Genomic DNA, 12,700 nt, shown 5'->3' on the forward strand with positions numbered 1-12,700 from the left:
TGATGTTTTGGGCCTTTTTAAAACAGTGGGCGTTGTGTAGAACTTCCAGTGTGGGGAGAGGGCAGCCAGTGATCTTTTGGGCGGTGTTAATGATCCCTTGGAGTGCTTTCCTCTGAGCCCCTGTGCAGCTAGTGTACCAGATGCATATGCAGTAAGTTAGAACACTCTCAATGGTGGCTCTGTAGAAGGACACCAGCAATCTCTGTGTGATGTTATTCCTCCTGAGAATTCTCAGGAAGTACAGTCTCTGTTGGGCCTTTTTCAGCAGCTCGGAGGTGTTCACACTCCAGGAAAGGTTCTCCTCTATATTGACTCCCAGGAAGCGGAAGCTTGCCACCCTTTCTACACAGTCCCCATTTATGAATAGTGGTTGGATCTCTGCCTTTTTCCTTCTGAAGTCTATTATGAGTTCTTTGGTTTTTGAAGTGTTGAGGAGGAGGTTATTGGCCTTACACCATGACGTCAGCTGCTCCACCTCGTCTCTGTACGTAGACTCGTCTCCCTTGGAAATGAGCCCCACCACTGTGGTGTCATCTGCAAATTTCACAAAGATGTTGCTGTGGTGGCGAGGAGTGAAGTCGTGTGTGTAGAGAGAGTAGAGCAGTGGACTGAGCACACAGCCCTGGGGTGAGCCAGTGCTGAGACTCAGGGCTGAGGATGTGTGATGGCCAACTCTGACTCTCTGTCTACGGCCCGAGAGGAAGCTATTGATCCACATGCAGGTGCTGTATGGAAGCCCCAGGTCTTGTAGCTTGGGCACCAGTTTGTGTGGAAGGATGGTGTTAAAAGCTGAGCAGTAATCCACGAAGAGCATCCGCACATAGCTACCATGCTCTTCCAGGTGAGTTAATGCAGCATGGAGTGCTGTGGCTACAGCGTCTTCCGTGGATCGGTTTGCTCTGTAGGCAAACTGGTGTGGATCCAGGCTGCGGGGCAGGGCTGCTGTGATGTGTCTGCGGACCAGCTTCTCAAAGCATTTCATTACCACTGGGGTGAGTGCCACCGGTCTGTAGTCATTCAGGCCGGTGATGTGGGGCTTCTTAGGCAAGGGGACTATGGTGGAGGACTTCAGGCAGAGTGGGACAGTCGCCTGTGCGAGGGATTTGTTGAAAATCCTGGTGAAGATCCCAGCCAGCTGTCCTGCACAATCCCTCAATATTCGACCTGGCACACCATCAGGACCCGCCGCCTTCCTCGGGTTAACAGCCTGCAGCATGCGCCTCACCTCGTGCTCTTCCAGGGTGAGGGTGGTGCTGCTATGGGTGGCGTGTTGCTGCTGTGGCTCCAATACCTCCGGTACCCTGGTCTCAAAGCGGGCAAAGAAGATATTCAGCTCCTCTGCCAGCTCCAGGTCACCGTCCGCAGCTCCGAGATTGATCTTATAGTTGGTTAGGTGCTGGATGCCTTGCCACACCTGCCGGCACACGGCTTTCAGATAATTATTCTCAGCTTTCGTGTTTCTTGTTGCTGATTTAACACCAAGATGATTTCCTCTCGTTGTTTCTGTCTGGTGAAGATTCAGGATGATTATGTTTTTGTTTTGTTTTTCTATTTGGGGAAATAAACTGCTTATTTCTACTGACCAACCCTCAGACTGTAAAAAAGATCATTTGTGCTCATGTTTCAAGCTTTGCACAGAGATATGTTTCTAAATAATTTTAAGCACTCGGGAACATCTCAGCTCTTTCTGTGGCTGCAAACAGGAAGGATGAGGAGCACGGTCATAAGATTAGTCACAAAACATGAAAAAGTGACTCCAACTCATCTGGTTATCAGACTTTTTTAAAGGAAAAAAAATGTCCTGGCATCAGCCCTCCACCTCCTCACAGAGAAGAAGAACCGCTGCAGCTGCTGATGGATGGCTCAGGTATTTCGGGGGTGAAAAGGTAAAAACACCAATCAGTGTTGCAGGCTTATCTGACCGGGGTTATTAGAGAGGTCATGGGAGGTGTGAGACCTGAAGAGTGGGTTTTTGGGCTTTTTATTATTATGAGAAATTTCTGCCACTGACCGCCCTCTTTCCACCTGTGGCCTTGCAGGTGGCATCAGCCCCCTGAGATGAGGAGAAGTGAAGGACTGGGATGAGTGATGTCAGTGGAGAACCTGGAGGGGGATACGAGATCGGAGAGGGGGGGGGACAAAAGGCCAGGCCGGCCGTGCCTCTGCTGCGGTGAGCAGGGAGACGGGGATGTTCAGTGGGCATCCAGTGAAAACGTTAGGTATCTGTGGTGCCACCGGTGGTGCTGGACCCCAGCCTCCTCCTCCTTCATCTTCATCATCGTCATCATCATTCTCCTCATTCCACCAAACACCTCCGTCGTTCAGCCAGCTTGTCCAGCAGCTCCACTTCCAACTGCAAACACACCACAACACAAACAACAACAACACCATCAGCAGCAGCGTCCAGCAGCATGGATGCACAGCAAACATCCTGCAGGAGGGGAGCAGCCGAGCACAGGAGCTGAATCAAAGGGAGGAGGAGGAGGAGCGGATGGATGCCAGGCTGGGATCAGCCACCAGCAGCACCGACAACAACCCTCCTCCGACTGGGACCAGCTCCGAGTTTAATCATTATTATGGGAATGGAAGAGGAGGGCCTAGCTTCGATCAACATGGCGGACAACAAAGCCCAGGGACTGGGGTAAGAGCGGCGCGCTCCGTACTCAGCACCATGGATCAGGTCCACAACTCCCACGAAGGCTACAGCAACAACAGCCCCTACAACCACTACCCGAACTACCGGCCCGGGTACGGGAACAGTGGATACGGTGGCATGATGAGCCCGTCACGCCAGGGGAACAACCTGCTGGGCCCCGGCAGTGGCGGCGCAGGCTCGACCGCTGCTAATCACAGCAAGGCGGTGATGACTGCTAGCAGCTCCCCGGCTGGAGGCGGCGGCGGGTTTCAGCGGTTTCCCGGACAGGGTCAGCAGCAGCAGCAGCCACAACAGCAGCACCCGTCAGGGGCTACACCAACTTTGAACCAGTTATTAACTTCTCCGAGTCCGATGATGCGGGGTTATGGAGGTGGATATCCAGATTATAATAATCCCGCACAGCAACAGCCGAGCATGGGGCTGGCTAAAGACATGGGCTCCCAGTACGGCTCCGGGGCTCACGGCTGGGGAGGACAGCAGAGAAATCACCCGACCATGAGCCCAGGGAATCCCGGGCAGGGTGGCGGCAGGGCTCAGGTGAATAACAGCTTATTAACACCGTTTATAACCTGACTAATGACAGGTGGACATCGCACCACCGGTAACCTGCTAGCTGCTAACAGCCGCGATGCTAACCCAAATAGCTAACGGCAGCTAGCTGCTAAGCTAGGTGTGTGTTTTTCTTTTTTTTTAATTTTCACTGCAGACAGATTCATTAATTAAGCACCGCACCCACGTGAGTCGTTTAGGACTCTAAAGCAAACAAATTGTATCGTGTGATTACTTGCTTTTATAAATGACAAGCATTGGCGACTGTTCGTGATGACAGAAGCTGGGGAAGTTTTCGATTGTGTCCAAGGTGACTTCGCTTTTAGCCCGCTAGGCTAAGCTATCATTAGCATATAGCTGTCGTTAACGGCAAAGGCCTTCGTGTGTGAAAGTAGGCAGCTTGCTGATTTTATAAGAGGTCGAATTTGTTATAAATATATATAAAAATGTAAACTGGGTGGTTGTAATCAGTTTTATTGTTACACTTGAAAAGATCGCGGTTTAAATGGTGACAGGGTTGACGGTTGACAGCTCCGCTCAAATCTGACAGTTCGCGTATGCTAATGATGTGTTTTGAGGGGTCACCGGTAAATAAAGCTCTTTCCTCGGATTTTATCTGTTTCTCTACCCCGCCGGGAGAAGACAGTGTGGCGGGGACTCGGGTCTAATCAGGTGACGCTTCCTCCTGCAACAGCGGCCACTTCAGCTTCTGATTCCGGCCACAACTTTCTTGGCAGGCAGCCTATTAATAGCCCCATCTCCGCTCGGGAGCCCTGACCTTCACTCATGCAGATTAGCCATGTGCCCATCACCACCGGCACAACACTGGGGCTAACACACTGGCTGACCCGCCGCTGCAGCCCGGCCTGCAGGAGGCCTCAACCCCGGTCATCCCTACTCCATGTCAGTGTCACTTTACCTGGACCGGCGGTGCACTGTAGAAGCTCGTCAGAGTCACGGTTTAACTGCAGTTAATAGACTCACAAGATCTTTTTTTTTTAAATGATTTCTTTATGGAATAATCGACAGGTTATTATTTCGAATTATTAGCAGGTCTTTAAAATAGCAGAAAACAATGGAAATGCCGGTCTGCAGGTGATTAAGTCACCATTGAATAATGGAATTATGATCCCTTAATTTATTTTCAGGATCATTTGACTGGATGCAAACAAGGAATTTTTCAGCTACTCAATAAATCAGCTTCTGTTTTAATAAAATGTGTTTTTAGTGAATAATTATCATTCACTAACCATCCGTTACCTCCTCCGAATGGGGACAAGAACACAGTTATTTGTTAGAAACGATGAACCATGCACAATTTTTTTTTTTTTTCACAGGTAGAAATCTTTGTCAGCAAACTGTCTGCTCCTGTGTCTGAGATCAGGTTCAATTAGCTAAACTTGTGTGTTGGCTTATTGGAAAATATGATGCAATACGTGCTTACATGAAGAAACTCTAACTTGCAGGCAGATGGGAGAGCACAGCTCAGTGTACAGGATGACACGAGGCAACAAGACTGATTCCTCTTTAAATTTGTTTCAGTTTTAATTCCACGTGTTGATGCCCTGAACAGAAATGAGGATTTGTGTAATCACACTGTGTTACACAAAAAAGAAAGAATGAATTCGTTGCACCCACAAAGACTGAACAAAGAGGGCCAGGTTATTTAGTGAACCGGAATAAAATCTATCTGGGTTTTTTGCTTCTCAGTTGGTGTACTGGACTTTCATATGGCAGTCAGCACAATCCTCTCCTCTCATTTGTTGTCTCAAAAGGGCCGAGGTTCATATATCGTATTATAACTAAACTTAAAACTAGTACTAGGTGGCAGTCAGCATTTTAATTAGCAGAATAAAAATTTTAAAAGTTGTGAAATTACTGTTACAGCAGCTCAATAAACCCAACTAAAAGGAGGTGAAATATGAAATGAATGCAGATGTTGTGTGTTTGTCCTCGTCTACGGGACTCTGAGTCAGCTGAGGACAAACTCTAAACATTTTCACTCTGTAAACCTCCCGAAACTTATATAAAAACTGAAATCAGAATAAATACTAAGGAAAATAGAAACTGTAATATCTCTGCTGTGGATCGGCCAGCTCTGCTTTGTCGTTTCTATCCGCCTCCTCACTGCCGGCCTCGGCCTGTGTGGACGCTCCTTGTGGAGCATGATTTTATGATTTTGTTTTCTAGTTGAAATAAAGACTTTTAGGGCAGCGCCTCAGAGCCTGCACGTTTCATACACGAGTTTATTCCTGTAGTCGAGCTAATGTGTTGGTTTATGGAGCTGGTGATCGGATGACTGACATGCAGGAGTCACACACACGTTGGCTGTGTTTTCAGATATTAAAGTTTAAAATAGTTTAATTGTTGGGTCTTCTGTTAGTAACGGAGAACACCAAATAAAACCAATAAAATTGGTTCGGTAATACCGGTAATAACAACAGCCCGCTTGTATGCTGTACCAAAAAATGTGCTTTGGTGTGAATCTGATGGACAAAAGCCAAACCAGTTCCACATCACTGAAGTTGCACCATTTTTACAAACCATTTCTGGTTCATCTGTTTCATTCAACGATCCGCTTTCGCCCTTCTCATTCTCCGTTGCTGCCATGCTTTTTCCGCCATGTGCGTATGAAAACAAAAGTGCTGCGCATGCGCGTTTTACCCATATCCTATCGCGATTTTTCATTTTCTTATCATTACCTAACATTATACCGGTATTACCATGAACAGTATGATATGGCCCGGGCCCAGTAAGAAGGATGGAACGTTGATGGTGTTGTAGGTTATAAGCTTGTGAGTGAGAAGGCTGCAGTTTGTCCCTTATTATGTTTGCTTTGTTCTCGGCATCGTAGACTCCAAAAACTGTTTGGTTAGCTTTAGAAAAGGTGGTTTGGGTTAAAACGTGCCTCTGCAGTATTAACCCTGCGTGTTAATGATGCTGATCTATAGTGTTTAAATGTGACGTCAGTGGGTACATGATGAAGTGGAAGTGAGGGACTCGACATTTATCGACATAAACCCGATAAATCATAATGACTGTGTGTTTCTGTGAGATGCTGATGGCTCAGATGAAACGGCAGAATTTGATGTTCTGGGAGTAAAATTGGGCTGTTTGACTGGAAAAAGGTGCAGGCTCGATGTGATGCAGTTTTGTATGTTTAATAGAAAAAAAACAGTAGAAAATTGCGATTCCTGACAAACCTCCTGAGATTAAAGCAGTTCTGTACCACACCACATGGTGGCACTACTGTGGCCTATCTCTGGGTCATATTATTCATTATATTAAACATGCCTGTGGTCTGCAGGGTATTTGAGTTAATGTGATTTGTACTGAGCAATGTTATCTTACTTGAGCGCCACCTTGTGGTAAAACACGCTGACTATCAGCCGTTTTATTTTCGTAGTCTCTTTTTGACTTGATTTGGCCACACCCACCCGTTTGTTAGCCAGTCCCAATCTACGATATATGAAATGAAACTTGTGTTCAGTGATTTTATTTGCTGGTTTTTGATGATTAAAATTTATAATGGCTAACCGCCACCATATTGGATCAAATGCAACAGAGGAGGATGAAGCACCCCATTGAGTTTTAATCTTTTTCCTGCTTTTTCCAACAATTCCCATCAGCCTCCATTACAAGAAATCAGCCAGTAAAACACTAAATATTACAAATGTTGCGTTGACCACAGGTTTGTCCAAATAAAACACACGTTCTGCAGTTTGGGCCAGGGTCGTGAATCGTGATGATAGCAGTACTCAGGAAAATGGATCGCAGCAGCTTCCTGTCCTCCTGTTTTCATCCGGTCTGTGGATCCTCTGCCTGACTTGAAGCAGCTGTGTGGGCTTGGCAGCGCTCCAGCCTGAGGTTTCTCTTTATTTACTCTGCTCAGCTGACTGCTGTGTAGTGAGAGGAGATTAAAGGACAGGATTAAAAGTCTGCATCAGTTTGTTTTAAGCGTAAACTCCGTCAGCGGTTTCTATTTTTAGCTGCCGGAGCGGCGGTGAAACATCTGTTCTCTCTGAGTCACTCCTCTCACCTACTATTATTATGTCAGTGTGTCAAATACAGAGTGAGTGTGAATATTAAAGTGTACCCAGGCGTGACTGTTGACTCCGGCTTAAAGTGGCCTTGCAGGCCTTCAGCATGCCGCAGATGAGGGTTCACTCTCAGAGACACACCTGACCCCCTCACACCTGAGCACATGCCATGAACCTCAGTGAAAACAGACAAACCATATCAGTGGGTAAGTTACTAGGATAATGTGTGGTGTGTTATCTGCAGCAGGTGGCAGTAGGCCAAGCCCCGAAGCAGACACACAGAGTGGAGCTTATATATAAAGATATTTAACTTTCCATCGGTCCATCAGTGTGAGCGTGCTCAGTCAGACGGATGGATATATAGATGGATATTGATGGATATAGAAGACTGAGCTAATGGTGGAAGAAAACTGATGAACGGACAGTTTGGATTTCTCATAGTGGAAACAAACAGAAAGATGCAGTACCTCCTCAGTCTTACTAATATGAATGTTGATGATGTCATTGCTCTGTAGTCATCAGAGGGTTTGTCACACTGATGAATCAGAGTCACGTGTTGTGTCTTTAAACATGGTGTTAAGTTCATGGCGTCACTAATTATCCACCGTGTTCTCCTCCTCAGGTGTCGCCCATGGACCCGATGGCGATGAAGCGTTCTCAACTATACGGGATGAGCAACAACCCGTACTCCCAGCAACAGGGGGCGCCGTACCCTGGACAGCCCTACGGCTCCCCTACCCCCCACAGATACCCAATGGGGATGTCCAGCAGGGGGCAGGTGGGAATGGGAGGGATGCAGTATCCTCAGCAGCAGGTAGGAGGCGCTCAGATGTGTCTTTAAGGTTCCATTTGGACGAATTAATGTAAAATAATTCTTTAGTTTAATTTAACTTGTAGTTCTGGGTGGGATTTCAAACTCTGCAGTTACAGGATCTGACGTCAATAAAACTGAACATCCATAAATCTGATCATAAATCAGACACCTGAAAGTCTTCAGCTTTACTTTTTTTATTGTCACAGTAAATAAGTGATGCTTATCAGTAATTTACAGGCTTTCATTTCTTTCTGTGGCTGCACTGGCCAGTTAGAAGCAGTTTAGTTGTATAACAGCATCAAGACCATCTTCAGATAATGAAAAATAGAAATCTACAATTTCCCTGAAATTACTGGAAAGGTGATAAAAATACATTTAAGATGGGATTTAAAATTTAAATGATTTGATGAGTTTATGCAGAGTTTAACTGGTTCCTTAAATCCACCCAGGATGCTTGGTTGACCTACGGCGCTGAAAGGATCCTGAGCTGCACACTGTGGGAGAATTTGTATAGACAAAATTAAAAATTAAAAACCTTCATGTTGGGGTGAAACCTGCCAGTTATCTGACTCCACCCTCCTTCCTGATCTCCCACCTGCCTGAAGTTAAGCGGGTAATGCAGACGTCTGTCTCTGCAGTATCTCGACATGGAGGAGCAGGAGCTCTCCTCTGAGCTCCTAAGCCTGCCTCTGTGGAGGAGCTCGTGTTTGTGACCTCACTCTTTCAGTCATTATAACTCTCATGACTTTATGTGATGTTGGAAAACTGTTAAATCTGAGTGCGAGGCAGCCCAATGTGGTGGGTGGTGGTGTTCGTCTGGGGTTGGTTACAGTAGGTGATAAAATAGACCTGATCAGTGCCCAAATCAGTGCTTTCATTGTGGCTGCAGAGCGGTGAGACATGTTTGCAGAGCAGCATCAGGCTGATATGTAAAACTCTGATTTCTGTAGAGATCAGGTTGCTTTACTACAGGCCAGAGGACCCGAGAGCTTCCTGTAACTCTCCACATTAGGATACACGTGTGAAGCATTAACCAGATACTCATTAACATGCAGACTGTTGGCTCGTTAATGTCCTCCCAGGATGACTAATGAGAACATCTCCTGTGAGTTTGCCGTCCCTGCTCCTGCTCTGCTGGTCTTCAGCAGCCTCTGAGCTGGTTTATGGAAACTAAGGCCTTCGTTCCCTTGGTGCTGATTCATCTGCAGCGTCACCGTTTTGTCACTGTGGACAAGGCCTCTGTTGATGCAGTCAGACCGCACGGCTTCTGCCGGGCCGGTCCGGGTCAGGCTATTTCTGGTACACCCTGGGCTCAGGCTATTTTTAGACTCCAGTTTGGGTCTGACGCTGCAGCTCAGAGCAGACTGGATCCTTTGGTGGGTAAACACCGCCGAATGCCACAGAGAGCAACAGACGGCGAAGCTTCTTCTCAGCGAACGAATCAGGAGGTAGAATAAATCTGTCTGTCCCAGTGATGATGGGTTAATAATAATCAGCCATCGCTGAATTCATCCACACATACTGTGGATTTTAAAGCTTTCAGAGAAGAATAAAGAACTAAAACACTCAGCAAGTGTTTATCTGTACATGTCAGGTCCTAACACTTGCAGTGAGTCCATGTGAGCTCTGTAGTTTTCTGGTATTTGATAAGGAGATAAAAAGTCCCAGTCAACAGAAGAGTTTTTAGAAAAGTAGCTTTGTTAGACTGACAGTGATTCAGTCTTCACCCAGAAGATGAGGAACTTTTAATTTGAAAAGTTACAACGGGAAGTTGTTTCAGTCTTTGGTGAAGATTGGAGCTGCTGTGTAGTCATGTGTGAACTTTATTTTTTCTGACATTAAAGTTGAAAATTTGAAACTGTGGCTGTGAGCAGGACAAGGAGGAGTGTAGCCTGGCTGAACCTGCTGCTGTGAGCCACAGAACCTTTCTTCAGGTTTCATCACTGTTGGGCCTGAATCTAATTCTGAGGACAGTAAGAGTCTGAAATTGTCCTCCGTGGTTCAGCTGTTGGAAGTCTGCACCTGTTTGTGCTGGTTTGAATCTTCTAGCAGGCGGAGAAGGTGGAAACATCTTGTGGTTCGGCCTCTGCGCTGTTGTCAGGCCGTTGAGCTCCGATCTGAACCTGTGTGTTCTCGAGTTGGGTTTCTCTTCCTTATAAGATATATGTTCAGCTTCAGTCAGTGAATTTTCAGTTCAGGCTTCGTCTCACCTTTCTGTTACAAGCTCTAAGAACCTGATTGGTTTCAGAGCTGTGAGGAAGGCACCTGCAGGTGTTTCTCCCTCCAACTCTCGGGCTGGACGGTGTCATTATTGTTGCAGATGGTTTAAGCCTGAGGGATTTTGTGTCACCGCTGTTGTGTCTGATTACGCAGAGAGAGAGAATAATGAGTTTCATGGGAGCGCAAGGCCCAAGTGGCCCCGGGACTATTATTCTCTGATTCCACACAAAATTTGACCCTTGGCTTCCCTGTCTGAGCGCCGCAGACTCAACCTGGTTTCAGGAGGTTACCGAGTTACTGTTAGAGCATGAACTCCGACTGTAATCTCTGTTTCAGTGAAGCTGCAGTATTGACGGACATGCTGGTGAGGAAATGCTCTCGATCAAACAATGTGCTGGAGGTGAGGTCGCTTAAAGGCCCGTCCAGGCTTTCAGAGTCCACGTGCAGCCTGAAGTCTGTCTGAGTCTTCCTGATATTTATGCAGACATTGCCGGCTTTCTGTCCCACTTTAGTGCTCTCGAGCAGGGCGGTTAATCCCGCAGCTGCAGCTCTCTCGGGTTGCACCGAGGTTGCATTATATTGCATTTTGCGGTAGGGCTGCTCAATTAATCGAATTTTAATCACGATTACGATCTGGGCTTTCAACGATCATTAAAAATGACTGAGCCGATTATTAGCCCCTCCCTCATTTATCCGCGACACCTTAAAGGCCGGTCCATGAAAATATTGTCGGGCATAAACCGTCCGTGGCGCAAAAAAGGGTGGAGACCGCTGATTAAGAGGACCCGAGGGAAGCTCGGAAAGCTAAGCAGAAGTTATTTGGAGAGTGACTGCCGTTGGTTGAAAAGAGTTTAAAAAAAAAAACTTCAGTGGTGTTGCACACTATTTTATATTATTTTTTTAAAGTCATTGTTAACCCTTTAAAGCCGGTCAAAGCAGCACGCTCCGTTTTGTGTAACTATTTTTAAATCCCTGTAGAACCTGAACCGTGTAAGCTAGCGCAATAATTTGTTTTGCATATGAAACCAGAGGAGTTGTACTTACATCTTATGCCATCAGCTTGTCCTCGGTCACGGTTTCGTTCCACATATAGCTTTGCAAAAATTGCATAAAAAGCGCTTGCAGGAACAAAAACATAATATTCCAGAAACACGCTTTGCCGTTCCTATCAGCTGTTCGTAACACTTCCCACAGTGAAATGATGCACCTGCTGTTTTCTTTGCAAATTTGCATCATAGGATTGTTTTTTGTTTTTCCTGCAGTATATAAAAATTGCTGTATCTCCAAAATAAAACTATGAAGACACTCAAAATAAATTTCCTGTGGTGGGAAACTATTTTTTGCAACTTTATTGTATTTAAAGTTTTGAGGGATAAACCTCTTAAACTTCTCCAAGTAGAAATATATGTAAACAAAACAAAAGCGATTTTCAATTTTTTTGGTAGTTTATTGCACTTTTTTGCAGTTTATGTAGTTACTATGCACTTAATGCATACATATTATTAAAATATGGGCTATAACAGTTGTATTGATGTATAGCAACTTGAAATGCTCCCACAAATGGCACTACAGCATGTAAAAAATAAAAATAAAAATAATATAAGCTCTGGTGGACTTGGTTCTATAGTAGGTCTTAAAGGGTTAAATAAATATCGTCAAATAATCGTGATCTCAATTTCAGTGAAAATAATCGTGATTATCATTTTTGCCATAATCAAGCAGCCCTATTTTGCGGCATCTGCGTCGAGCCAGATAACAATCTGAGAGAGAAGCTGTGTGGATGAGTTTCAACACATCTGATTTTAAAGCAGGTTTTTAAGGTGGTATGAATTTTAATGAGGAGGAGTACGATGGTTGGTTTGGTATTAAGATTAGAGCAGGGCGATATGACCAAAAATATTTATCACGATATACATTTGAAAATCTGCGATAACGATATAACTGACGATATAATTGACACTAGACAAAACACTTTACAACTCCTCAACTTTATTAGTGCAAAAAAAAAACCATCAATGTATTTTCACTTAAACAAGCAGCTGTTTTTTATGTGCATTAAAGTTATATAAAAATTTAACAGTGCAAATGCAAATTCCTTGCTGACAGTTTAACCAAAAGGCATTTTCATTGGAAACTGGCCGACATATCCTCAGCATAACCATGTATAATATCCACAAAACTTAAAAAGAGGTTATACACACACAATACGGTAATATTATGTTGAAGCACAGTACGTATCACTCCACAAGGCTCCTGCCTACGATAGCCGTAATTCTCCGACAATCCATCAAGCAGTCCGGGTTCGTAGCGTAGCAAAGTCGTACTAAAACATTTGACAGATTTTTGAGCGCCGTGTATGACATAAAATCGTTTCGAGGTCAGTAAACACAACCAGAATTCATACATAAGGCCCATTGGATT

At 45.2% G+C, this 12,700-nt stretch overlaps 1 protein-coding gene across 3 annotated transcripts in view; it reads left to right on the plus strand.

Moving 5' to 3' along the window:
- Positions 1-2,147: 2,147 nt before the first annotated feature.
- arid1b (AT-rich interactive domain 1B) overlaps positions 2,148-12,700 on the plus strand; it is a 40,829-nt gene continuing 30,276 nt past the window's right edge. For all 3 annotated transcript variants that reach the window (XM_085432701.1, XM_085432702.1, XM_085432703.1), the window contains exons 1-2: positions 2,148-3,193; positions 7,868-8,059. In XM_085432701.1, the coding sequence (XP_085288827.1) occupies positions 2,189-3,193; positions 7,868-8,059 (1,197 nt within the window). In that variant the 5' untranslated portion in view covers positions 2,148-2,188. The remainder of the gene's footprint in view (positions 3,194-7,867; positions 8,060-12,700) is intronic.

The sequence above is a fragment of the Copadichromis virginalis genome, linkage group LG15, assembly GCF_057382275.1.
Source record: "Copadichromis virginalis isolate Kocher_CV1m ecotype Utaka linkage group LG15, C_Virginalis_male_GT1.1, whole genome shotgun sequence".
Lineage (NCBI taxonomy): Eukaryota > Metazoa > Chordata > Actinopteri > Cichliformes > Cichlidae > Copadichromis > Copadichromis virginalis.